This window comes from Struthio camelus, chromosome 35 (assembly GCF_040807025.1).
Source record: "Struthio camelus isolate bStrCam1 chromosome 35, bStrCam1.hap1, whole genome shotgun sequence".
NCBI classification, from domain to species: Eukaryota; Metazoa; Chordata; class Aves; order Struthioniformes; family Struthionidae; genus Struthio; species Struthio camelus.
In genome coordinates this window covers 285,598-308,400 of record NC_090976.1, presented here as the reverse complement: position 1 = coordinate 308,400, position 22,803 = coordinate 285,598, and the positions used below count along the sequence as shown (strand labels likewise).

General features: G+C 73.2%; 2 protein-coding genes across 2 annotated transcripts in view; both read left to right on the top strand.

Annotated features, from left to right (window-relative positions):
- The first annotated feature begins 459 nt into the window (after positions 1–459).
- Positions 460–16,250, top strand: MAP3K11 (mitogen-activated protein kinase kinase kinase 11). Its single transcript, XM_068923594.1, has 11 exons — positions 460–1,057; positions 1,127–2,962; positions 5,307–5,487; positions 6,630–6,778; positions 7,774–7,946; positions 10,234–10,495; positions 11,169–11,282; positions 11,389–11,467; positions 12,071–12,147; positions 12,245–13,819; positions 16,042–16,250. The coding sequence occupies exons 2-11, from the start codon at positions 2,437–2,439 to the stop codon at positions 16,248–16,250; spliced, it is 3,345 nt and encodes a 1,114-aa protein (XP_068779695.1). The 5' UTR covers positions 460–1,057; positions 1,127–2,436.
- A 1,167-nt stretch (positions 16,251–17,417) lies between these two features.
- Positions 17,418–22,803, top strand: part of LTBP3 (latent transforming growth factor beta binding protein 3) — a 32,097-nt gene continuing 26,711 nt past the window's right edge. The window contains exons 1-4 of the mRNA XM_068923686.1: positions 17,418–17,999; positions 19,998–20,324; positions 21,391–21,626; positions 22,659–22,764. Of these exons, the coding sequence (XP_068779787.1) occupies positions 17,765–17,999; positions 19,998–20,324; positions 21,391–21,626; positions 22,659–22,764 (904 nt within the window). The 5' untranslated portion in view covers positions 17,418–17,764. The remainder of the gene's footprint in view (positions 18,000–19,997; positions 20,325–21,390; positions 21,627–22,658; positions 22,765–22,803) is intronic.

Genomic DNA, 22,803 nt, shown 5'->3' with positions numbered 1-22,803 from the left:
TCTACCCACCTCCCCGGCCCTATGCGCATGCGCACTGAGCGCGGCGCGCCCCCCGGCGGGAGGGAGGAGAGGTGCCGCCGCGCATGCGCGCTGCCAAGCGCGCGGGCCGCCGTAGAAGGAGGGAGGGGGGGAAAAGGGCGCGAAGGCCGAGGCCGCCGCCCGGACGCCTGGGTCCCTCCGGGCCGAAGGGGGCTGCGCCGGCCCCGGACGCCTGGGTCCCTCCGAGGCAGGGTCCAAACGGGAGGCGTCCGAGCCCCCCGGGGCGGGGGGGGAGCCCAGGCGTCTGAGCCCTGTGAGGGGGGGACCCAGGCGTCCAGGCCCCGGCGGGGAGGGCCCAGGCGTCCGGGCCTCATGAGGAGGGCCCAGGCGTCCGGGCCCCGGTGTGAGGTGGGGGGGGGGGTGTCACAGTGAGCCCCGGTGTCCGGGCAGCTCCCACCCCCCCCCCTTTCCACCTTCCAGCTGAGGAAGGGCCCAGGCGTCCGGCCAGCCCCCCCCCCCACCCCCCAAGCTCCCTGCCCGACGGGCCCAGGCGTCCGGGCCCGCCCCGTCCGGCCCTGGTTCCTTTTCCTTTGTCCCGGTGACAATGTCCCGGCTCCGCCTTCCCGGGGCCGCCTCCAGCGCCAGCCAGCGCCGGCCGGGGGGGACGCCGCCGCCGCCGCCGCCCCCGCGCACCCAGGCGTCCGGGCCGCTCGCCGCGGGACGCTGCTTCCTGCCCGCCACGGCACTGGGGGCGGGGGGGGACGGGGGGGACCGGGGACACGGAGGCGAGGGGGGGGGGACAGCAGCAGGGACGGGGGGGGGCCCGCAGGGACTGGGGGGGGTGGTGGTGGTAGGGGACAGGGGGGCAGCAGGCACCCACAGGGGCTCCCGGGGCTGGTAGGGGCCTGGGGGACCCACGGGAGCCTGGAGCTCCTGGGGGGGACAGCAGGGACCCATAGGGGACATCAGAGACCCATAGAGGCCTAGGGGACCTGCAGGGGCCTGGAGGTCCTGGGGGAGACAGCAGGGACCCATAGGGGACCCATAGGGCACAACAGGGACCCACAGGGGCCTGGAGGTCCTGGGGGAGACAACAGGGACCCATAGGGGACCCATAGGGCACAACAGGACCCACAGGGGCCTGGAGGTCCTGGGGGAGACAACGGGGCCCATAGGGGACAACAGGGGCCTGTAGGGGCCTGGGGGACCCGCAGGGCCTGAAGGTCCTGGGGGGGACAACAAGGACCCGTAGGGGTTCGTAAGGGCCTGGGGGATCCACAGGGGCCTGGAGGTCCTGGGGAGGGGGACAGCAGGGACCCGTAGGGGACAACAGGGGACCCGTAGGGACCTAGAGGAGCTTCTGGGACCCCAAGGACCCCGCAGGAGCCATCGGGACATGTAGAAACCCATCGGGACCCATGGTGCTATAGGGACCCCCAGGAGACCCATAGGGACCTAGAGGGACGCCAGGGACCCCAGGGGAGCCATCGGGACCCATAGGTGCTATAGGGATTCCTAGGGACACAGGGGCCCCATAGGGACCTAGAGGAGTTTCAGGGACCCGAAGGGTCCAGTAGGAGTTATAGAGACTTGTAGGACCCCATTGGACCCACAGATGCTGTAGGGACCCCTAGGGGACCCCTAGGGACCTAGAGGGGCACCAGGGCCCTCAGGGGAGCCATCGGGGCCCATAGGCGCTCTAGGGACCCCCAGGGGCCCCGTAGGGACCTAGAGGGACACCAGGGCCCCCAGGGGAGCCGTCAGGGCCCATAGGTGCTCTAGGGACCCCCAGGGGCCCCGTAAGGAGCTAGAGGGAGCCCAAGGCCCCCGTAGGGGCTGTAGAAACGTGTAGGGACCCATTGGGATCCATAGGTGCTCTAGGGACCCCCAGGAGACCCATTGGGACCTAGAGAGCCCCAAGGGGAGCCATCAGGACCCATAGGTGCTCTAGGGACCCCCAGGAGACCCATAGGGACCTAGAAGGCCCCCAGGGGAGCCATCGGGACGCATAGGTGCTCTAGGGACCCCCAGGGGCCCTGTAGGGACCTAGAGGGACGCCAGGGCCCCCAGGGGAGCCATCAGGGCCCATAGGCACTCTAGGGACCCCCAGGAGACCCATAGGGACCTAGAGGGACACCAGGGCCCCCAGGGGAGCCGTCAGGGCCCATAGGTGCTCTAGGGAGCCCCAGGAGACCCATAGGGACCTAGAGGGCCCCCAGAGGAGCTATCGAGACCCATAGGTGCTCTAGGGAGCCCCAGGAGACCCATAGGGACCTAGAGGGACACCAGGGCCCCCAGGGGAGCCGTCAGGGCCCATAGGTGCTCTAGGGACCCCCAGGGGCCCCGTAGGGACCTAGAGGGCCCCCAGGGGGAAGCCGTCGGGACCCATAGGTGCTCTAGGGACCCCCAGGGGCCCCGTAGGGACCTAGAGGGACCCCCGGGAGGGGGGGGGCGCCCATGGAGCGAGGCCGGGCGCCCCCCTCGCCGCCGCTGTGGGCCGGGGGAGCCGGGGGCTCGTCGGGGGGCTCGTCGGGGGGGTCGCGGTCGCCGTCGCCGGAGGCCGGGGCCGGGGGGGAGGCGCCGCGGGCCGCCTTCGGGGAGCTGCGGCTGGAGGAGGTGATCGGGGCCGGGGGCTTCGGGCGCGTCTTCCGCGGCACGTGGCGGGGCGAGGTGGTGGCGGTGAAGGCGGCGCGGGGCGACGCGGGGCCGGCGGGGGCGGCCAGCCTGCGGCGCGAGGCGCGCCTCTACGCCCGCCTGCGGCACCCCAACGTGGTGGCGCTGCGGGCCGTGTGCCTGGAGCCCCCCCACCTCTGCCTGGTGATGGAGTTCGCGGCCGGCGGGCCGCTGTCGCGGGCGCTGGCCGGCCGCCGCGTGCCGCCCGCCGTCCTGCTCGACTGGGCCCGCCAGATCGCCCGCGGCATGCGCTACCTGCACGCCGAGGCCCCCGTCGCCCTCATCCACCGCGACCTCAAGTCCAGCAACGGTGAGCGGGGCCCCGGGACCACCCCCCTCCTCTTCCTCCTCCTCTTCCTTCCCCCACTCCCCGGGGAACGCGTGTGCACGGGGGGCTGGCCGCGCGTGGGGTGCACGGGGCGTGGGGTGTGTGGTGCATGGGCTGCGTGGGCCGTGCGGTGCAGGGTGCAGGGGCTGCGTGGTGCATGGGCTGCGTGGGGCATGCGGTGCAGGGGCTGCACGGTGCAGGGGCTGCGTGGTGCATGCGGTGCAGGGTGCATGGGCTGCGTGGGGCATGCGGTGCAGGGTGCATGCGGTGCAGGGTGCAGGGGCTGCGTGGGGCATGCGGTGCAGGGTGCATGCGGTGCAGGGTGCATGCGGTGCAGGGTGCATGCGGTGCAGGGTGCATGTGGTGCAGGGTGCAGGGGCTGCACGGTGCATGGGCTGCGTGGGGCATGCGGTGCAGGGTGCAGGGGCTGCGTGGGGCATGCGGTGCAGGGTGCATGTGGTGCAGGGTGCATGCGGTGCAGGGTGCAGGGGCTGCACGGTGCATGGGCTGCGTGGGGCATGCGGTGCAGGGTGCAGGGGCTGCGTGGGGCATGCGGTGCAGGGTGCATGTGGTGCAGGGTGCATGCGGTGCAGGGTGCAGGGGCTGCACGGTGCATGGGCTGCGTGGGGCATGCGGTGCAGGGTGCATGCGGTGCAGGGTGCATGCGGTGCAGGGTGCAGGGGCTGCACGGTGCATGGGCTGCGTGGGGCATGCGGTGCAGGGTGCAGGGGCTGCACGGTGCAGGGGCTGCGTGGGGCATGCGGTGCAGGGTGCATGCGGTGCAGGGTGCAGGGGCTGCGTGGTGCATGCGGTGCAAGGTGGGTGCAATGCATGGTGCATGGGCTGCGAGGCGTGTGCGGTGCATGGTGCATGGGCTGCCTGGGGCACACGATGCAAGGTGCATGCGGTGCGTGGTGCGTGGGGTGCACCCAGTGCGTGGGGTGCGTGGTGCATGCGGTGCGTGGTGCGTGGGGTGCACCCAGTGCGTGGGGTGCGTGGTGCATGCGGTGCGTGGTGCATGGGGTGCACCCGGTGCGTGGTGCATGCGGTGTGTGGTGCGTGGGGTGCACCCAGTGCGTGGTGCATGCGGTGCGTGGTGCATGGGGTGCATGGTGCATGCGGTGCGTGGTGCGTGGGGTGCACCCGGTGCGTGGGGTGCGTGGTGGATGCGGTGCGTGGTGCATGGGGTGCAGAAAGTGCGCGGGATGTGGGGTGCGCGGTGCACGGGCCGCGCGCGGTGCACGGGGTGTGCAGCGCATGGGGCGCGCGGTGCAGCGGGTCACGGGCTGGGTGCTATGGGGTGCTCAGCGCAATGGGGCTTGGGGCAGGTCCCCGGGGACAGGGGGCCCCGGACGCCTGGGTCCCCGGCCGGGCTCGGCGGGGGCCGCGACACAAAGCCGCTTTCTGCTCGGGCGACACAATGGGGCACTTGAGGCGCCGGGGAACGGCCCACCCCCGCCCGGACGCCGGGGTCCCTGGGGGCTGGGGCCTCCAGACGCCGGGGTCCCTCGGGCAGGGTGCTCGGACGCTGGGGTCCCTGGGGGCTGGGGCACCCAGATGCCGGGGTCCCTGGGGGCAGGGTGCTCGGACGCTGGGGTCCCTGGGGGCCGGGGCACCCGGATGCTGGGGTCCCTGGGGGCAGGGTGCTCGGACGCCGGGGTCCCTGGGGGCATCGGGGCGGCCGGACGCCTGGGTCCCTCGGGCAGGGTGCCCGGATGCCGGGGTCCCTGGGGGCGTCGGGGCACCCAGATGCCTGGGTCCCTGGGGGCTGGGGCACCCGGACGCCGGGGTCCCTCGGGCAGGGTGCCCGGACGCCAGGGTCCCTGGGGGCTGGGGCACCCAGATGCCTGGGTCCCTGGGGGCTGGGGCACCCGGACGCCGGGGTCCCTCGGGCAGGGTGCCCGGACGCCGGGGTCCCTGGGGACTGGGGCACCCAGACGCCGGGGTCCCTGGGGGCTGGGGCCTCCAGACGCCGGGGTCCCTCGGGCCGGGTGCTCGGACGCCGGGGTCCCTGGGGGTGTCAGGGCACCCGGACACCTGGGTCCCTGGGGGTGTTGGGGTGTCCGGACGCCTGGGTCCCTGGAGGAGTTGGAGCGTCTGGACACCGGGGTCTCTGGGGGCTTCAGGGCGTCCGGACGCCGGGGTCCCTTGGGCAGGGTGCTCGGACGCCTGGGTCCCTGGGGGCTGGGGCACCCGGACGCCGGGGTCCCTGGGAGCTGGGGCGCCCGGACGCCGGGGTCCCTCGGGCAGGATGCTCGGCCGCCGGGCTCCCAGGGGGGCTGGGGCGCCCGGCCGCCGGGGCCCCGCGCCTGACCCGCGCCCGCAGTGCTGCTGTCGCAGCCGGTGGAGGGCGACGACGTGAGCGGGAAGACGCTGAAGATCACGGACTTCGGGCTGGCCCGCGAGTGGCAGCGCACCACCAAGATGAGCGCGGCCGGCACCTACGCCTGGATGGCGCCCGAGGTCATCAAGGCCTCCACCTTCTCCAAGGGCAGCGACGTCTGGAGGTGCCGGACGCCGGGGCCCCCGGGGGGCTGGGGGGCACCCGGACGCCTGGGTCCCTGGGGAGCTGGGGGGCACCCGGACGCCTGGGACCCTGGGGGGCTGGAGGGCACCCGGACGCCTGGGTCCCTGGGGGGCACCCGAATGCCTGGGACCCCGGGGGGCTGGAGGGCACCTGGACGTCTGGGTCCCTGGGGGGCTGGGGGGCACCTGGATGCCTGGGGGGCTGGGGGGCACCCGGACGCCTGGGTCGCTGGGGGGCACCCGAATGCCTGGGACCCCGGGGGGCTGGAGGGCACCTGGACGCCTGGGTCCCTGGGGGGCTGGGGGGCACCCGGACGCCTGGGTCACTGGGGGGCAACCCCAGACGCCTGGACCCCTGAGGGGGCTGGGGGGCACCCGGACACCTGGGTCACTGGGGGGCAGGAGGGCACCTAGACGCCTGGGTCCCTGGGGAGTGGGATGCTGGACACCTGGGCCCCTGGGGGGTGGGGAATGGGGTGCCCGGACACCTGGGCCCCTGGGGGTGGACGTTATCACACCCGGAGGCCGGGGTCCCCGGAGCGGGGTTCATCATACCCAGATGCTGGGGTCCCTGGTGATGGGGGTCGTCACGCCCGGACGCCGGGGTCCCCGGGGATGGGAGTCATCGCGCCTGGACACCGGGATCCCCGGGGATGGGGGTCATCACGCCCAGACACCTGGGTCCCTGGGGATGGGGGTCATCATGCCCAGATGCCGGGGTCCCCGGGGATGGGGGTCGTTGCGCCCGGACGCCTGGGTCCCTGGGGATGGGGGTCATCACGCCCAGACGCCGGGGTCCCCGGGGATGGGGGTCGTTGCGCCCGGACGCCTGGGTCCCTGGGGATGGGAGTCATCGCGCCCGGACGCTGGGGTCCCCGGGGATGAGAGTCATCGCGCCTGGACGCCGGGATCCCCGGGGATGGGGGTCATCATGCCCGGACGCCTGGGTCCCCGGGGATGGGGGTCATCATGCCCAGACGCCGGGGTCCCCGGGGATGGGGGTCATCATGCCCGGACGCCGGGATCCCCGGGGATGGGGGTCATCATGCCCGGACGCCGGGGTCCCCGGGGATGGGGGACGCCGCGCCCGGACGCCGGGGCCCCCGGCTGACGCCCCGCGCAGCTACGGGGTGCTGCTGTGGGAGCTGCTGACCGGAGAGGTGCCGTACCGCGGCATCGACGGCCTGGCCGTGGCCTACGGGGTGGCCGTCAACAAGCTGACGCTGCCCATCCCCTCCACCTGCCCCGAGCCCTTCGCCCAGCTCATGGCCGGTACGCCGTGGGGGGGCCGGACGCCTGGGTCCTCGGGGGCTGGGGGATCCCGGATGCCTGGGGGGTCCCCTGGGGATTGGGGGCACCTGGATGTCTGGGTCCCCGGGGGGTTGGGGGACACCCGGGTCCCTGGGGGGCTGAGGACACCCGGACACCTGGGTCCCTGGGGGTTGGGGGCTCCTGGATGCCTGGGGGGGGTCCCCCGGGGATTGGGGGCACCCGGACACCTGGGTCCCTGGGGGGTTGGGGGCTCCCGGACACCTGGGTCCCTGGGGGCTAAGGACACTCAGACACCTGGGTCCCCAGGGGGTTTGGGGGCTCCTGGATGCCTGGGTCCCCGGGGGGTTGGGGACACCTGGGTCCCCGGGGGTTGGGGGCTGAGGACACCTGGGTCCCTGGGGGGTTGGGGGCTCCCGGACACCTGGGTCCCTGGGGGTTGGGGGCTCCCGGATGCCTGGGTCCCCGGGGGGTTGGGGACACCTGGGTCCCCAGGGGGTTTGGGGGCTCCTGGATGCCTGGGTCCCCGGGGGGTTGGGGACACCTGGGTCCCCAGGGGGTTTGGGGGCTCCTGGACACCTGGGTCCCTGGGGGTTGGGGGCTCCCGGATGCCTGGGTCCCCAGGGTGTTGGGGACACCTGGGTCCCCGGGGGTTGGGGGCTGAGGACACCTGGGTCCCTGGGGGTTGGGGGCTCCCGGACACCTGGGTCCCCGGGGGCTAAGGACACCCAGACACCTGGGTCCCTGGGGTGTTTGGGGGCTCCCGGACGCCTGGGTCCCCGGGGGGCTGAGGACACCCGGACACCTGGGTCCCCGGGGGGTTTGGGGGCACCCGGACACCTGGGTCCCTGGGGGTTGGGGGCTGAGGACACCTGGGTCCCTGGGGGTTGGGGGCTCCCGGACGCCTGGGTCCCTGGGTCCCCGGGGGGCTGAGGACACGCGGCGGCCTGGGTGCCTGCTGGGGCGCGCCCGGACGCCTGGGTCCCCGCGCGCCGCAGCCTGCTGGGAGCAGGACCCGCACCGGCGGCCGGGCTTCGGGGCCATCCTGGCGCGGCTGTCGGCGCTGGAGGCGCCGGGGCTGGGCCTGGCCCCGGAGTCCTTCCACTCGCTGCAGCAGGGCTGGCGCCGCGAGATCCAGGGGCTCTTCGACGAGCTGCGGGCGCGCGAGAAGGTGGGCCGACCCCCGACCCCCGGCCTGCCCCCCCAACCGGGTCCCCTGAGCCAGACCCTTGCCCCGGACCCCCTAACTGGGACCCCCTAACTGGGACCCCTGAGCCAGGCCCTTGTCCGGGACCCCCTAACTGGGACCCCTGAGCCAGACCCTTGTCCCGGACCCCTTAACTGGGACCCCCTAACTGGGACCCCTGAGCCAGACCTTTGCCCTGGACCCCCTAACTGGGACCCCCTAACTGGGACCCCTGAGCCAGACCCTTGCCCTGGACCCCCTAACTGGGACCCCCTAACTGGGACCCCTGAGCCAGACCCTTGCCCCGGACCCCCTAACTGGGACCCCCTAACTGGGACCCCTGAGCCAGACCCTTGTCCTGGACCCCCCAACCAGGACCCCTGAGCCAGACCCTTGCCCCAGACCCCCTAACTGGGACCCCCTAACTGGGACCGCTGAGCCAGACCCTTGTCCGGGACCCCCCAACCGGGACCCCTGAGCCAGACCCTTGCCCCAGACCCCCAAACTGGGACCCCCTAACTGGGACCCCTGAGCCAGGCCCTTGTCCCGGACCCCTTAACTGGGACCCCCTAACTGGGACCCCTGAGGCAGACCCTTGCCCTGGACCCCCTAACTGGGACCCCCTAACTGGGACCCCTGAGCCAGACCCTTGCCCCGGACCCCCTAACTGGGACCCCCTAACTGGGACCCCTGAGGCAGACCCTTGCCCCGGACCCCCTAACTGCGACCCCCCCAACCTGGACCCCTGAGCCAGACCCTTGTCCCGGACCCCCTAACTGGGACCCCCAAACCAGGACCCTCCCCAGGGACCCCCTAACTGGGACCCCGAGCCAGATCCCCTGACTGGGACCCCCTACCTGCCCCTCCGGGCTGGGGGCTGCCACCAGCACCCCCCTAACTGGGACCGCTGAGCCAGACCTTTGTCCTGGACCCCCTAACTGGGACCCCCCAACTGGGACCCCTGAGCCAGGCCCTTGTCCGGGACCCCCTAACTGGGACCCCAGAACCAGACCCTTGTCCTGGACCCCCTAACTGGGACCCCCAGGGCTGCCCCGCTGCTGCTAATGGCCGACCTTGTCCCCCCCATGTCCCCTCTGTCCCTCCGTGTCCCCTTGCATCCCCGTGTCCCCCCATGTCCCTGCGTGTCCCCATGTCCCCCATGTTCTCCATGTCCCCCACGTCCCCTGCGTGCCCCCATGCCCGTGTCCCCTCTGTCCCCGTGTCCCTACGCGCCCCATGTGTTTACGTGACCCCATGTCCTCCCGCGTTGTCCTGTCCCCCGTGTCCCACCACATCCCCACGTCCCCGTACGCCCCTGTGTCCCCCGTGTCCCCCCGTATGCACCTGTGTCCCCCCACGTCCCCGTGTCCCCATATGCTCTTGTATCCCCGTGTTCTCCCGCGTCCCCGTGTCCTCCTGCGTCCCTGTGTCCCACCACGTCCGCATGTCCCCGTTTGACCCCGTGCGTCCCCGTATGACCCTGTGTGTCCCTGTGTCCCCCTGTGTCCCCCGGTGTCCCCCCACGTCACCCGCGTCCCGCCGTGTCCGTCTCCTGTCCCCCGATGTCCCCATGTCCCCATGTCCCCCTGTGTCCCCCTTGTCCCCCCATGTTGCCTGCGTCCCGCCATGCCCGTGTGTCCCCATGTCCCCACCATGTCCCCGTGTCCCCCCACATCCCCGTGTCGCCCACGACCCCCTGCGGCCCCGTGTTCCCCCATGTCCCCTCATGTCCCCTCATGTCTGCCCGTGTTGCCTGTGTCCCCCCGTGTCCCCCTGCGTCCCCATGTCCCTCCATGTCCCCCTGTATCCCCCATGTCCCCATGTCCCCCCGTGTTGCCCGCATCCCACCATGCTCCTGTGTCCCCTGTGTCCCATGTCCCCGCATGTCCCCATGTCCCCCCACCATGTCCCCGTATCCCCCCGCATCCCCGTGTCCCCATGTCCCCGCATGTCCCTGTGTCCCCCTGCGTCCCCATGTCCCCCTGTATCCCCCGTGTCTCCCTGTGTTGTCCGCGTCCCGCCATGCTCCTGTGTCCCCCGTGTCCCATGTCCCCGCATGTCCCCATGTCCCCCACCATGTCCCTGTGTCCCCCCACATCCCCGTGTCCCTGTGTCCCCATGTCCCCCCATGTCCCCCCGTGTCCCCCCACGTCCCCCCGTGTTGCCCGCATCCCGCCATGCCCCTGTGTCGCCCGCATCCGCATGTCTCCGCACGTCCCCGTGTCGCCCACCGTGTCCCCGCGTCCCCCTCGTGTCCCCCGGCGCGGGGCAGGAGCTGCTGAGCCGGGAGGAGGCGGTGGCGCGGGCGGCGCTGGCCCAGCAGTCGCAGGCCGAGGCGCTGCGCCAGCGGGAGCAGGCGCTGGCCCGCTGGGAGCTGGAGGTGCTGGAGCGGGAGCTGAGCCTGCTGCTGCGGCCCCCCGGCCCCGGCCCCGGCCCCGGCCCCCGGCGGCCCCCCGCCGCCCCCAAGCGCCGCCGCGCCACCTTCCGCCGCCCCAAGCTGCGCCGGCCCGCCGACCACATCAGCATGCCCCAGGGTGCGTGACGGGCTCCTTGGGGGTCCGGGAGGGGTTCCTCGGGGGTCCTGGGGGGGATATGGGGGTCCTGGGGGGGATATGGGGGTCCTGGGTGATCTATGGGGGTCCTGGGGGGATATGGGGGGGTCTATGGGGGTCCTGGGGGGGATGTGGGGGGTCTATGGGGGTAGTGGGGGTCTACGCCGGCCCGCCGACCACATCAGCATGCCCCAGGGTGAGTGACAGGCTCCTCGGGGGGGGTTCTGGGGGGGGATATGGGGGGATATAGGGGTCCTGGGGGGGATATGGGGGGGTCTATGGGGGTCGTGGGGGTCTGCGCTGGCCCGCCGACCACATCAGCATGCCCCAGGGTGCGTGACGGGCTCCTCGGGGGTCCTGGGGGGGTCTATGGGGGTCCTGGGGGGGATGTGGGGGGTCTATGGGGGTCTATGGGGGTTGTGGGGGTCTGCGCCGGCCCACCGACCACATCAGCATACCCCAGGGTGCGTGACGGGCTCCTGACGGGGATTGGGGGGTCTATGGGGGTCCTGGGGGGATCTAGGGGGGTTCTGGGGGTCTGCGCTGGCCCCACAGAGCACCTCAGCGTGTCCCAGGGGCTGGGGGGGTCCTGGGGGGGTCCTGGGGGGCTCAGGGGGGGCCATTTGGCCCCGGTCTGACGTGTCCCCCCCCATAGATTTCAAGCACCGCCTGACGGTCCAGGCCTCGCCGGGGCCCGACCGCCGCAGCCGGGACCCCCAGGAGGGGCCGGGGGGGTCGCCGCCCTTCCCCCGCCTGCGCGCCATCCAGCGTGAGTGCCCCCCGGATCCCCGTGTCACCCCCCCCGTCCCCCCTCCCCACGCTGTCACCCCCCACGTCCTCGTGTCTGTCCCCCCCCACCGTGTCCCCTCCCGCAGTGGAGCCCTCGGACGCGGAGTCGCCATGGGGCCACGGGGGACCGGAGCGCCGCGGTGGCAAAGGCAGCGCCAACGGCAGGTAGGAACCGGACGCCGGGGTCCCCTCCTGCACGCCGGGGTCTCCCCGGACGCCTGGGCTCGCCCCAGACACTGGGGTCCCCTCCTGACACCAGGGTCCCCACCTGGATGCCGGGGTCTTCTCCCGGACACCTGGGTTCTCCCTGGACTCCTGGGTCCCCACCCGGATGCCTGGGTTCTCCCTGGACACCGGGGTCCTCTCCCGGACGCCTGGGTCCCCACCCAGATGCCTGGGTTCTCCCTGGACACCGGGGTCCTCTCTCGGACGCCTGGGTCCCCACCCGGATGCCTGGGTTCTCCCTGGACACCGGGGTCCTCTCCCGGACGCCTGGGTCCCCACCCGGATGCCTGGGTTCTCCCTGGACACCGGGGTCCTCTCCCGGACGCCTGGGTCCCCACCCGGATGCCTGGGTTCTCCCTGGACACCGGGGTCCTCTCCCGGACGCCTGGGTCCCCACCCGGATGCCTGGGTTCTCCCTGGACACCGGGGTCCTCTCCCGGACGCCTGGGTCCCCACCTGGACGCCTGGGTCCCTGGGGCAGGGGGGCGCATGGGGCAGAGCCCACCCGGACGCTTGGGTCCCCACCCCGGTGCTGTCCCGCAGGCGGAGGTCGCGGCAGGAGGAGACCACGTGGTACCTGGACCCCGACGAGCTCAGCCCGGGGGACGCGGCCCCCAACGGTGAGTCCCGGGGTGGGGGGCGCCAGGGAGCCCAGGCGTCCGGGCGAGCCCGGCCCCGCTCACGGCCCCCCCACCCCAACCCCGTCCCGTCCCGCAGGCGAGGCGGCGCCGGGCCCCGGCGGCCCCCCGGAGTCGGAGGAGGGCCGGGGCGAGCGGGCCGGGACGCCGCGGCTGCTGCGGCGGGCGCTGCTCCGCGGCTCGGCCCTGCTGGCCTCGCTGGGGCTGGGCCGGGAGCTGCCCCCCGCCGAGGCGCCCCGCAGCCCCCCGCCTTCCCCCGGCCTCCTGCGCCTCTCGCCCCGCCGGCCCGCCCGCGCCCGGACGCCTGGGACCCCGGAACCGAGCTGCCCGGGCACCCCGGAGCCAAGCCGGGCCCGGACGCCTGGGACCCCCGAGCTGAGCTCGCCTGGGACGCCGGAGCCAAGCCGGGCCCGGACGCCTGGGACCCTAGAGCTGAGCTGGACCCGGACGCCTGGGACCCCAGAGCTGAGCTCACCTGGGACCCCTGAGCCAAACAGGGCCTGGACGCCTGGGACCCCGGAGCTGAGCTCACCTGGGACCCCTGAGCCAAACAGGGCCCGGACGCCTGGGACCCTGGAGCTGAGCTGGGCCTGGACGCCTGGGACCCCGGAGCTGAGCTCACCTGGGACACCGGAGCCAAACAGGGCCCAGACGCCTGGGACCCTGGAGCTGAATTGGCCGGGCACCCCTGAGCAAGGTCGGGCCCGGACGCCTGGGACCACTGAGCAAAACTGGACCCAGATGCCTGGGACCCCGGAGCCAAGCCGGACCCGGACACCTGGGTCCCCAGAGCTGAGTTCACCTGGGACCCCGGAGATGAGCCGAACCCGGACGCCTGGGACCCCAGAGCTGAACCAGACCCACGTGCCTGGGACCCTGGAGCTGAATTGGCCCCGGACGCCTGGGACCCCTGAGCCAAACAGGGCCCGGATGCCTGGGACCCCTGAACGAGGTCGGGCCCAGACCCCTGGGACCCCTGAGCCAAACAGGGCCCGGACGCCTGGGACCCTGGAGTTGAACTGGCCCCGGGCGCCTGGAACTCCGGAGCCAAACAGGGCCCGGACCCCTGGGACCCTGGAGTTGAACTGGCCCCGGACGCCTGGGACCCCTGAGCAAGGTCGGGCCCGGACGCCTGGGACCCCTGAGCCAAACAGGGCCCGGATGCCTGGGACCCTGGATCTGAATTGGCCCCGGGCGCCTGGGACCCCTGAGCAAGGTCGGGCCCGGACGCCTGGGACCCCTGAGCCAAACAGGGCCCGGATGCCTGGGACCCTGGATCTGAATTGGCCCCGGACGCCTGGGACCCCAGAGCCAAACAGGGCCCGGACGCCTGGGACCCTGGAGCTGAATTGGCCCCGGACACCTGGGACCCCTGAGCAAGGTCGGGCCCGGACGCCTGGGACCCCTGAGCCAAACAGGACCCGGACGCCTGGGACCCCTGAACGAGGTCGTGCCCGGACGCCTGGGACCCCAGAGCCAAACAGGGCCCGGACGCCTGGGACCCTGGATCTGAATTGGCCCCAGGCGCCTGGGACCCCGGAGCCGGGGGGGCCCGGGGCGCCCCGGACGCCTGGGTCCCCGGAGCTGCTCATCGACCTGGAGTCGCCGGGACCCCGCAGGGAGGGAGAAGCCGACGCCTGGCTCCAGGCCTGGGGTAAGAGCGTCCGGGGGGGCGTTTGGGGGGCAGTTGTGGGGTCCGGGGGGCAGTTGTGGGGCTGGGGGCAGCTGTGGGGTCTGGGGGGGGTGCTTGGGGGGCAGCTGTGGGGTCTGGGGGGCAGATGTAGGGGCTTGGGGGGGCACTTGGGGGGCAGTTGTGGGGTCTGGGGGGCAGTCGGGCTGGGGGCAGCTGTGGGGTCTGGGGGGGGCGCTTGGGGGGCAGCTGTGGGGTCCAGAGGGCACTTGGGGGGCACTTGGGGGGCTCGGGGGAGCGGTTATGGCACTGGGGGGAGATTGGGGGAGGTTTGGGACCGTTTGGGGGCAGTTCAGGAGCATTTGGGGTGGTTTGGGGGCAGCTGGGGCCGTTCCAGTGTACTGTGGGGCGGTTTGGGAAAATTTGGGGGCAGTTTGGGGCAGTTTCAGGGCAGTTTTGGGTGGTTTGGGGGCAGTTTTGGATGGTTCTGGGCAGTTTGGGGTGCTTTCGGGGCAGTTTGGGGGCAGTTAGGGCCGTTTCAGGGCAGTTTGGGATGGTTTCAGGGTGGTTTTGGGTGGTTCCAGGTAGTTTGAGGCAGTTTGGGATGGTTTGGGGGCAGTTTGGGACAGCTTTGGGAGCAGTTTTGGGTGGTTCTGGGCAGTTTGGGGCCGTTCTGGGGCAGATTTGGGGCAGTTTCAGGATGGTTTGGGGGTGGTTTGGGGCCGTTTTGTGGCAGTTAGGGCCATTTTGGGGCAGTTTGGGGGCAGTTTTGGGTGGTTCCGGGCAGTTTGGGACAGTTTCAGGCTGTTCTGGAGTGGTTTGGGGGCAGTTTCAGGCCATTTCAAGGCAGTTTGGGGTGGTTTCAGGGCGGTTTGGGGGCAGTTTCAGGCCATTTCAGGGCAGTTTGGGGTGCTTTTAGGGCAGTTTGGGGGCAGTTAGGGCCATTTCGGGGCAGTTTGGGGGCAGTTTTGGGTGGTTCCAGGCAGTTGGGGGCAGTTTGAGGCCGGTCTGGGGTAGTTTGGGGGCAGTTTCAGGCCGTTCTGGGGTAATTTTAGGGAAGTTTTGGGCCATTCCGGGCAGTTTGGGGTGGTTTGGGGGCAGTTTGGGCCGGTTCCAGGGCACTTTGGGGCGGTTTCGAGTGGTTCCGGGGCACTTTGGGGAGGTTCCGGGGCACTTTGGGGTGGTTTGGGGGCACTGTGGGGCGGTTTTGGGCAGTTTGGGCTGGTTCCGGGGCACTTTGGGGCGGTTTCGAGCGGTTCCGGGACACTTTGGGGTGGTTTTGGGCCGGTTCTGGGGCACTTTGGGGCAGTTCCAGGCAGTTTGGGCCGGTTCCAGGGCACTTTGGGGCGGTTTCAGGCACTTTGGGGCGGTTCCAGGGCACTTTGGGGCGGTTTTGGGCCGGTTCTGGGGCACTTTGGGGCAGTTCCAGGCAGTTTGAGCCGGTTCCAGGGCACTTTGGGGTGGTTTGGGGGCACTTTGGGGCGGTTTCGGGCACTTTGGGCCAGTTCCAGGGCAGTTTTGGGGCGGTTCCAGGGCACTTTGGGGTGGTTTTGGGCCGGTTCCGGGGCACTTTGGGGCAGTTCCAGGCAGTTTTGGGGCGGTTCCAGGGCACTTTGGGGCGGTTTCGGGCAGTTTGGGCCGGTTCCGGGGCACTTTGGGGCAGTTCCGGGCACTTTGGGCCGGTTCCAGGGCAGTTTTGGGGCGGTTCCAGGGCACTTTGGGGCGGTTTTGGGCCGGTTCTGGGGCACTTTGGGGCAGTTCCAGGCAGTTTGAGCCGGTTCCAGGGCACTTTGGGGTGGTTTGGGGGCACTTTGGGGCGGTTTCGGGCACTTTGGGCCAGTTCCAGGGCAGTTTTGGGGCGGTTCCAGGGCACTTTGGGGTGGTTTTGGGCCGGTTCCGGGGCACTTTGGGGCAGTTCCAGGCAGTTTTGGGGCGGTTCCAGGGCACTTTGGGGCGGTTTCGGGCAGTTTGGGCCGGTTCCGGGGCACTTTGGGGCAGTTCCGGGCACTTTGGGCCGGTTCCAGGGCAGTTTTGGGGCGGTTCCAGGGCACTTTGGGGTGGTTTTGGGCCGGTTCCGGGGCACTTTGGGGCAGTTCCGTGCAGTTTGGGCCGGTTCCGGGGCACTTTGGGGCAGTTCCGGGCAGTTTGGGCCGGTTCCGGGGCACTTTGGGGCGGTTCCGGGCAGTTTGGGGCGGTTTCCGGCGGTTCCGGGGCCGCCCCGGGCCGGCGCTGACGCTCCCGTTCAGCCTCGGCGCTGCCGTCGCCCCCGGCGCCTCGTCGCGGCCCCCCCGGCTCCAACCCCGGCCCCGGCCCCGGCTCCAGCCCCGCGGCGCGGCCCCGGCGCGGCCCGGCGCGGCCCCGCATCGACCCCTGGAGCTTCGTCTCGGCCGGGCCGCGCCGCCCGCCCGCGCCCGCCGCCGCCGCCGCCGCCCCCGACCCCTTCGCCCAGCCCTGACCGCGCCGGACGTGACGCCGCGCCCCGCCCGGAAGTCCCGCCCTCCCCGCCGCCGGCTCCGCCCCCTTCCGCCGAGGCCATGGACATTGCCGGAAGTGACGCCTCGCCGGAAGCTCCGCCCCTCTCCCGCGGGGAACGCCGGAAGTCCCGCCCCGCGGCGCCTCCAGCTCGCGCGCATGCGCACGCGGCCGCCAGAGAATAAACCCGCTGCCGCCAGCGCCGCCTCCGCGGGCCCAGGCGTCCGGGGGGGGGGGGTGACCCCGGCCCCCCCTCCCCCCCCATGGGGACCCAGGCGTTCGGGGGGGGTGACCCCCGCCCCCCCTCCCCATGGGGACCCAGGCGTCCGGGGGGGTGACCCCAGACCCCTCCCCATGGGGACCCAGGCGTCCGGGGGGGGGGTGACCCCAGCCCCCCCCTCCCCATGGGGACCCAGGCGTCCGGGGGGGTGACCCCAGACCCCTCCCCATGGGGACCCAGGCGTCCGGGGGGGGTGACCCCGGCCCCCCCCCTCCCCATGGGGACCCAGGCGTCCGGGGGGGGGTGACCCCGGCCCCCCCCCTCACCATGGGGACCCAGGCGTCCGGGGAGGGGGTGACCCCGGCCCCCCCCCCCATGGGGACCCAGGCGTCCGGGGGTTCTGCACCCCCCCGGGCTCCTCCAGGGGGCCCAGGTGTCCGGGGACCCTGCAGCCCCCTCCCCCACATAGGGGGACCCCCACCCTGGGGGGCCCAGGTATCCGGGGTCCTGCACCCCCCACCCCCCCGCACAGCGGGACCCCCCCACCCCGTGGGGCCCAGGCGTCCGAGGGCTCTGCACCCCTCCAGTGGGCCCAGGCGTCCGGGGCCCCCTGCTCCCCCGCCTCTGTTTTCCTGGTGCTGGAAGCGGACCCAGGCGTCCGGGCTCCTCCCCGCTCCCACCCACACTCCCCCTTTCCCCCCCTCCATCCCTGGAGCGGGCCCAGGCGTCCGGGCTCCCCCTACTCCCACCGCCCCCCCCCCGCCCCAGACTGAGCCCAGGCGTCCAGTTCCCCCCCCCCCACCCCCCCCCCAGCGCCACCGCGGGCCCAGGCGTCCGGCTTCGGCTCTCCCCCCCGTGGCACCGGGACACCCCCAAGCCGGTGCTGGAGGGAGCCCAGGCGTCCGGGTTCCCGCCCACCCTCCCGGTGCCAGAGCGGGCCCAGGCGTCCGGGCTCCCCGCCCACCTTCCCCGTTCCAGCGGGAACCCAGGCGTCCGGGCCCCCCCGCCCCATTCCAGAGAGAGCCCAGGCGTCCGGGCGCCCGGTGCCGGAGGGAGCCCAGGCGTCCGGCTCCGGAGCAGGGGGGGGACCCAGGCGTCCGGCAGCAGCGGGGGACTCGGGAGGGGGGAGGACCCAGGCGTCCGGCTCCGGAGCGGAGGGGACCCAGGCGTCCGGGTTTGGAGAACCCCCCCCCCCCGACGTCGGCGGGACCCAGGCGTCCGGCTCCGGAGCGTCGGCGGGACCCAGGCGTCCGGCGCGGGGGGCGGCGGCGGCGGCCATGGCGCGGGCGGGCGCGGGCTGGGCCCTGGCGCTGCTGCTGGCGGCGCTGGGGGGTCCCGGGGGGGCGGCGGTGGCCCGCGAGCGCTTCAAGGTGGTCTTCGCCCCCCTCATCTGCCGCCGGACCTGCCTCAAGGGCCACTGCCGCGACACCTGCAAGCCCGGCACCAACATGACGCTCATCGGCGAGAACGGCCACGCCGCCGACACGCTCACCGGCTCCGGCTTCCGCGTGGGTGAGCGGCGGCGCCGCGGCGGGCGTGCGATGGGCACGCGTTGGCACGAGGACGGGCGTGCAACGGGCACGCAGTGGCACGATGACGGGCGTACGATGGGCACGTGGTGGCACCGCGAGGGGCGTGCGTCGGCGCGATGACGGGCATGCAAAGGGCACGCGGCGGCTCCACGACGGGTGTGCGGTGGGCACGCGTTGGCACGAGGACGGGCGTGCAACGGGCACGCAGTGGCACGATGATGGGCGTACGATGGGCACCGCGATGGGCACGTGTTGGCACGATGACGGGCGTGCCAAGGGCACGTGGCGGCACCGTGATGGGCGTGCAATGGGCACGTGGTGGCACCGCGATGGGCACGCAAAGGGCACGTGGGGGCACGATGATGGACGCACAATGGGCACGTGGTGGCACCGTGATGGGCGTGCAAAGGGCACGTGGGGGCACGATGATGGACGCACAATGGGCACGTGGTGGCACCGTGATGGGCGTGCAATGGGCACGTGGGGGCACGATGATGGACGCACAATGGGCACGTGGGGGCAGCACGATGGGCGTGCAATGGGCGTGCAAAGGGCGCGCGGTGGCACGATGATGGATGTGCAATGGGCACGTGGTGGCAGCACGACGGGTGTGTGCTGTGCCGTGACGGACGCGCAGTGGGCATGCGGTGGCGCGACGATGGGCGTGCAACGGGCACACGGTGGCACCAGGACGGGCATGCAATGAGCATGCGGTGGCATGTGGGGCTGCGACGGGGGCAGCGGGGGGCCTCGCCGGGGACACGGCGGGCACGCCACGGCCGTGCGATGGGACGGGGACGGGGACGGGGACGTGCTGGGCACCGGGATGGGATGGAGCATCGCTGGGGACGGGGACGGTTGGTGTGCACCGTGCTGGCAGGTTTTGGGGTGCCCAGACGCTGCAGGGGGTCCGTGCACGGTGCAGGGGGGTTTGGGGGTGCCCAGACGCTGCAGGGGGTCCGTGCACGGTGCAGGGGGGTTTGGGGGTGCCCAGACGCTGCAGGGGGTCTGTGCACGGTGCAGGGGGGTTTGGGGGTGCCCAGACGCTGCAGGGGGTGCGTGCACGGTGCAGGGGGGCTTGGGGGTGCCCAGACGCTGCAGGGGGTCCGTGCACGGTGCAGGGGGGCTTGGGGGTGCCCAGACGCTGCAGGGGGTGCGTGCACGGTGCAGGGGGGCTTGGGGGTGCCCAGACGCTGCAGGGGGTCCGTGCACGGTGCAGGGGGGCTTGGGGGTGCCCAGACGCTGCAGGGGGTGCGTGCACGGTGCAGGGGGGCTTGGGGGTGCCCAGACGCTGCAGGGGGTGCGTGCACGGTGCAGGGGGGCTTGGGGGTGCCCAGACGCTGCAGGGGGTGCGTGCACGGTGCAGGGGGGCTTGGGGGTGCCCAGACGCTGCAGGGGATCCGTGCACCATGCAGGGGGGTTTGGGGGTGCACACACACTGCAGGGGGTTCATGCACCATGCAAGGGGGTTTGGGGGTGCACACACGCTGCAGGGGGGTCCATGCACCATGCACGGGCGTTCGGGGGTGTCCGGATGCTGCAGGGGGTCCATGCACCATGCAAGGGGGTTTGGGGGTGCCCAGACGCTGCAGGGGGGTCCATGCACCATGCAGGGGGTTTGGGGGTGCACACACGCTGCAGGGGGGTCCATGCACCATGCAGGGGGTTTGGGGGTGCACACACGCTGCAGGGGGGTCCATGCACCATGCAGGGGGGTTTGGGGGTGCACACACACTGCAGGGGGTCTGTGCATGGCGCAGGGGGGTTTGGGGCTGCGTGCACACTGCCGGGGGGTCCATGCACCATGCAGGGGGGTTTGGGGGTGCACAGACGGTGCGGGGGGTGTATGCATGGTTTGGGGGTGCCCGGACGGTGCAGGGCTGCATGCACGGCGCAGGGGGGCTCGGGCGGGCGCCCGCGGGGGTGTTGGGGTTCTGGGGGGGGGGCGCGCCCCTCACCGCCGCCCCTCTCCCCGCAGTGGTGTGCCCGCTGCCCTGCATGAACGGGGGCCAGTGCACGTCGCGCTCGCACTGCCTCTGCCCCCCCGAGTTCACGGGCCGCTTCTGCCAGGTGCCGGCCGGGCGCCAGGGGGGGGCCCCGCCGCCGCCCCCCCCCCCGGCCGCCGCCGCCGCCCCGGGACCCCCCGAGGCTCCGGGCCCCGAGGGGGCCAAGGTGGCCGTCTACGCCGTGCAGGTCATCGCCGACGGCCCCGGCGAGCCCCCGCCGGCCCCCGGCGGCCACGGGGGCCACGTCAGCCACGCCACCTTCGTGGTGCCCCTGGGGCCCGGGCACCACTCGGCCGAGGGTACTGCCCGCGGGGGTGTTGGGGGCTATGGGGGGTGTTGGGGGGCTGGGGGCTATGGGGGGATGTGGGGGTATTGGGAGCCATGGGGCGGTGTTGAGGGGCTGGGGGCTATGGGGGGATGTGGGGGTATTAGGAGCCATGGGGCGGTGTTGGGGGGCTGGGGGCTATGGGGGGGTATTGGGGCCATGGGGGGTATTAGCGGGCTGGGGGCTATGGGGATGTATTGGGGTCATGGGGGGTATTAGCGGGCTGGGGGGTATTGGGGGGTATTGGGGCCATGGGGGGTATTAGCGGGCTGGGGGGTATTGGGGGGTATTGGGGCCATGGGGGGTGTTAGGGGGCTGGGGGCTATGGGGGTGTATTGGGGCCATGGCAGGTATTAGGGGGCTGGGGGCGGGTGCGAGGTGCCGGTGCAGGGGGTGCTGGTGCAGGGGGTGCCGGGGGTCGGGGGTCCGGGGGTGCAGGGGGTGCCGGTGCAGGGGGTCGGGGGTCTGGGGGTGCAGGGGGTGCCGGTGCTGGGGTGCTGTGGGTCGGGGGGTGCCGTGGGTCGGGGGTGTCGTGGGCGGGGGAGAGGTGCCGGTGCAGGGAGTCCGGGGGCAGGGGGTGCAGGTGCCGTGGGTCGGGGGTCTCAGGGGTGCCGGTTCAGGGGGTGCAGGGGGTGCTGGTGCCGTGGGTCGGGGGTCTCGGCGGGTGCCGTGGGTCGGGGGTCCCGGGGGTGCAAGGGGTGCAGGGGGTGCTGGTGCCGTGGGTCGGGGGTCTCAGGGGTGCCGGTTCAGGGGGTGCAGGGGGTGCTGGTGCCGTGGGTCGGGGGTCTCGGCGGGTGCCGTGGGTCGGGGGTCCCGGGGGTGCAGGGGGTGCTGGTGCCGTGGGTCAGGGGTCTCAGCGGGTGCCGCCGCCGCTGGTGAACGTGCGCGTGCACCACCCGGCCGAGGCCTCGGTGCAGGGGGTGCTGTGGGTCGGGGGTCTCGAGGGTGCAGGGGGTGCAGGTGCCGCGGGTCGGGGGTCTCGGCGGGTGCCGTGGGTCGGGGGTCTCGGGGGCGGGCGCGAGGTGCCGGTGCGGCCGCAGTGCAGGTGCCGCCGCCGCTGGTGAACGTGCGCGTGCACCACCCGGCCGAGGCCTCGGTGCAGGTGCACCGCATCGAGCCGCTGGCACCCGAGGGTGCCGGGCCCCGCGGCCCGGGGCTGCTGCTGGCCCACCCCGCGCAGCCCCCCGCCGGCCTCAAGCCCCCCGCCCCCCACGGCCGGCCCCACACCCACAAGCCCCTCGGCCGCTGCTTCCAGGAGACCCTGCCCAAGCAGTCGGTGAGCGCCCGGGGCGGGGGGGTGCATGCAGCGTGGGGGGCGCGTGTCTTGCAGAGGGTGCAGCAGGGGTGGGGGGTGCCTGGGGGGGGCACAGGGGGTGCAGGGAGCAGGTGGATCGGAGGGGGGGGCATAGGGGGTGCTTGGGGGGGGCTGCAGGGAGGTGCAGGGTGCACATGCATTGCATGGGAGGGTGCAGGGGGGGCACGCGTCTTGCAGAGGGTGCAGCAGGGGTGGGGGGTGCCTGGGGGGGGCACAGGGGGTGCAGGGGGGCACAGAGAGCTCCTGCATCGCGTGGGGGTTGCCTGGGGGGGGTGCAGGGAGCCCCTGCATTGTGGGGGGGGGTGCAGGGGGTGCAAGGGGGTGCAGAGAGCACCTGCGTCGCATGGGGGGCACAGGGGGTGCCCGGGGGGGGTGCAGGGAGCCCCTGCATTGTGGGGGGGGTGCAGGGGGTGCAAGGGGGTGCAGGGAGCACCTGCATTGTGGGGGGGGGCACAGGGGGTGCCCAGGGGGGGTGCAGGGAGCCCCTGCCTTGTGGGGGGGTTGCAGAGGGTGCAGGGAGCCCCTGCATCGTGTGGGGGGCACAGGGGGTGCCCGGGGGGGGTGCAGGGAGCCCCTGCATTGTGGGGGGGGTGCAGGGGGTGCAAGGGGGTGCAGGGAGCACCTGCATTGGGGGGGGCACAGGGGGTGCCCAGGGGGGGTGCAGGGAGCCCCTGCCTTGTGGGGGGGTTGCAGGGGGTGCAGGGAGCCCCTGCATCGTGTGGGGGGCACAGGGGGTGCCCGGGGGGGTGCAGGGAGCCCCTGCATCCTGTGGGGGGCACAGGGGGTGCCCGGGGGGGTGCAGGGAGCACCTGCATCCTATAGGGGGTGCAGGGGGGGGTGCAGGAAGCAGGGGGCAACGGGGGATGCACGAGGGGCTGCACGGAGCCCCTGCATCGTGTGGGGCTAGGCGGCGGGGGGCGCAGGGGGTCCGGGGGGCGGCGGGGGGGGCGGCAGGCCCCCGCCAGCCCCCGCCAGCCCGGCCGCGTCCCGCAGTGCGGCAGCAACCCGCTGCCCGGGCTCACCAAGCAGGAGGATTGCTGCGGCAGCATCGGCACCGCCTGGGGCCAGGGCAAGTGCCACAAGTGCCCCCAGCTGCAGTGTGAGTGCGGGGCCCCGGCGTCCGGGAGCAGCCCCCTGC

Excerpts from the sequence above, each read along its gene's own strand:
- MAP3K11 (XM_068923594.1), top strand. The coding sequence starts at position 2,437 with ATGGAGCGAGGCCGGGCGCCCCCCTCGCCGCCGCTGTGGGCCGGGGGA. Across the intron at positions 10,496-11,168 it reads CCACATCAGCATGCCCCAGG|ATTTCAAGCACCGCCTGACG; the intron begins GTGCGTGACGGG and ends CCCCCCCCATAG. Across the intron at positions 12,148-12,244 it reads GGGGGACGCGGCCCCCAACG|GCGAGGCGGCGCCGGGCCCC; the intron begins GTGAGTCCCGGG and ends CCCGTCCCGCAG.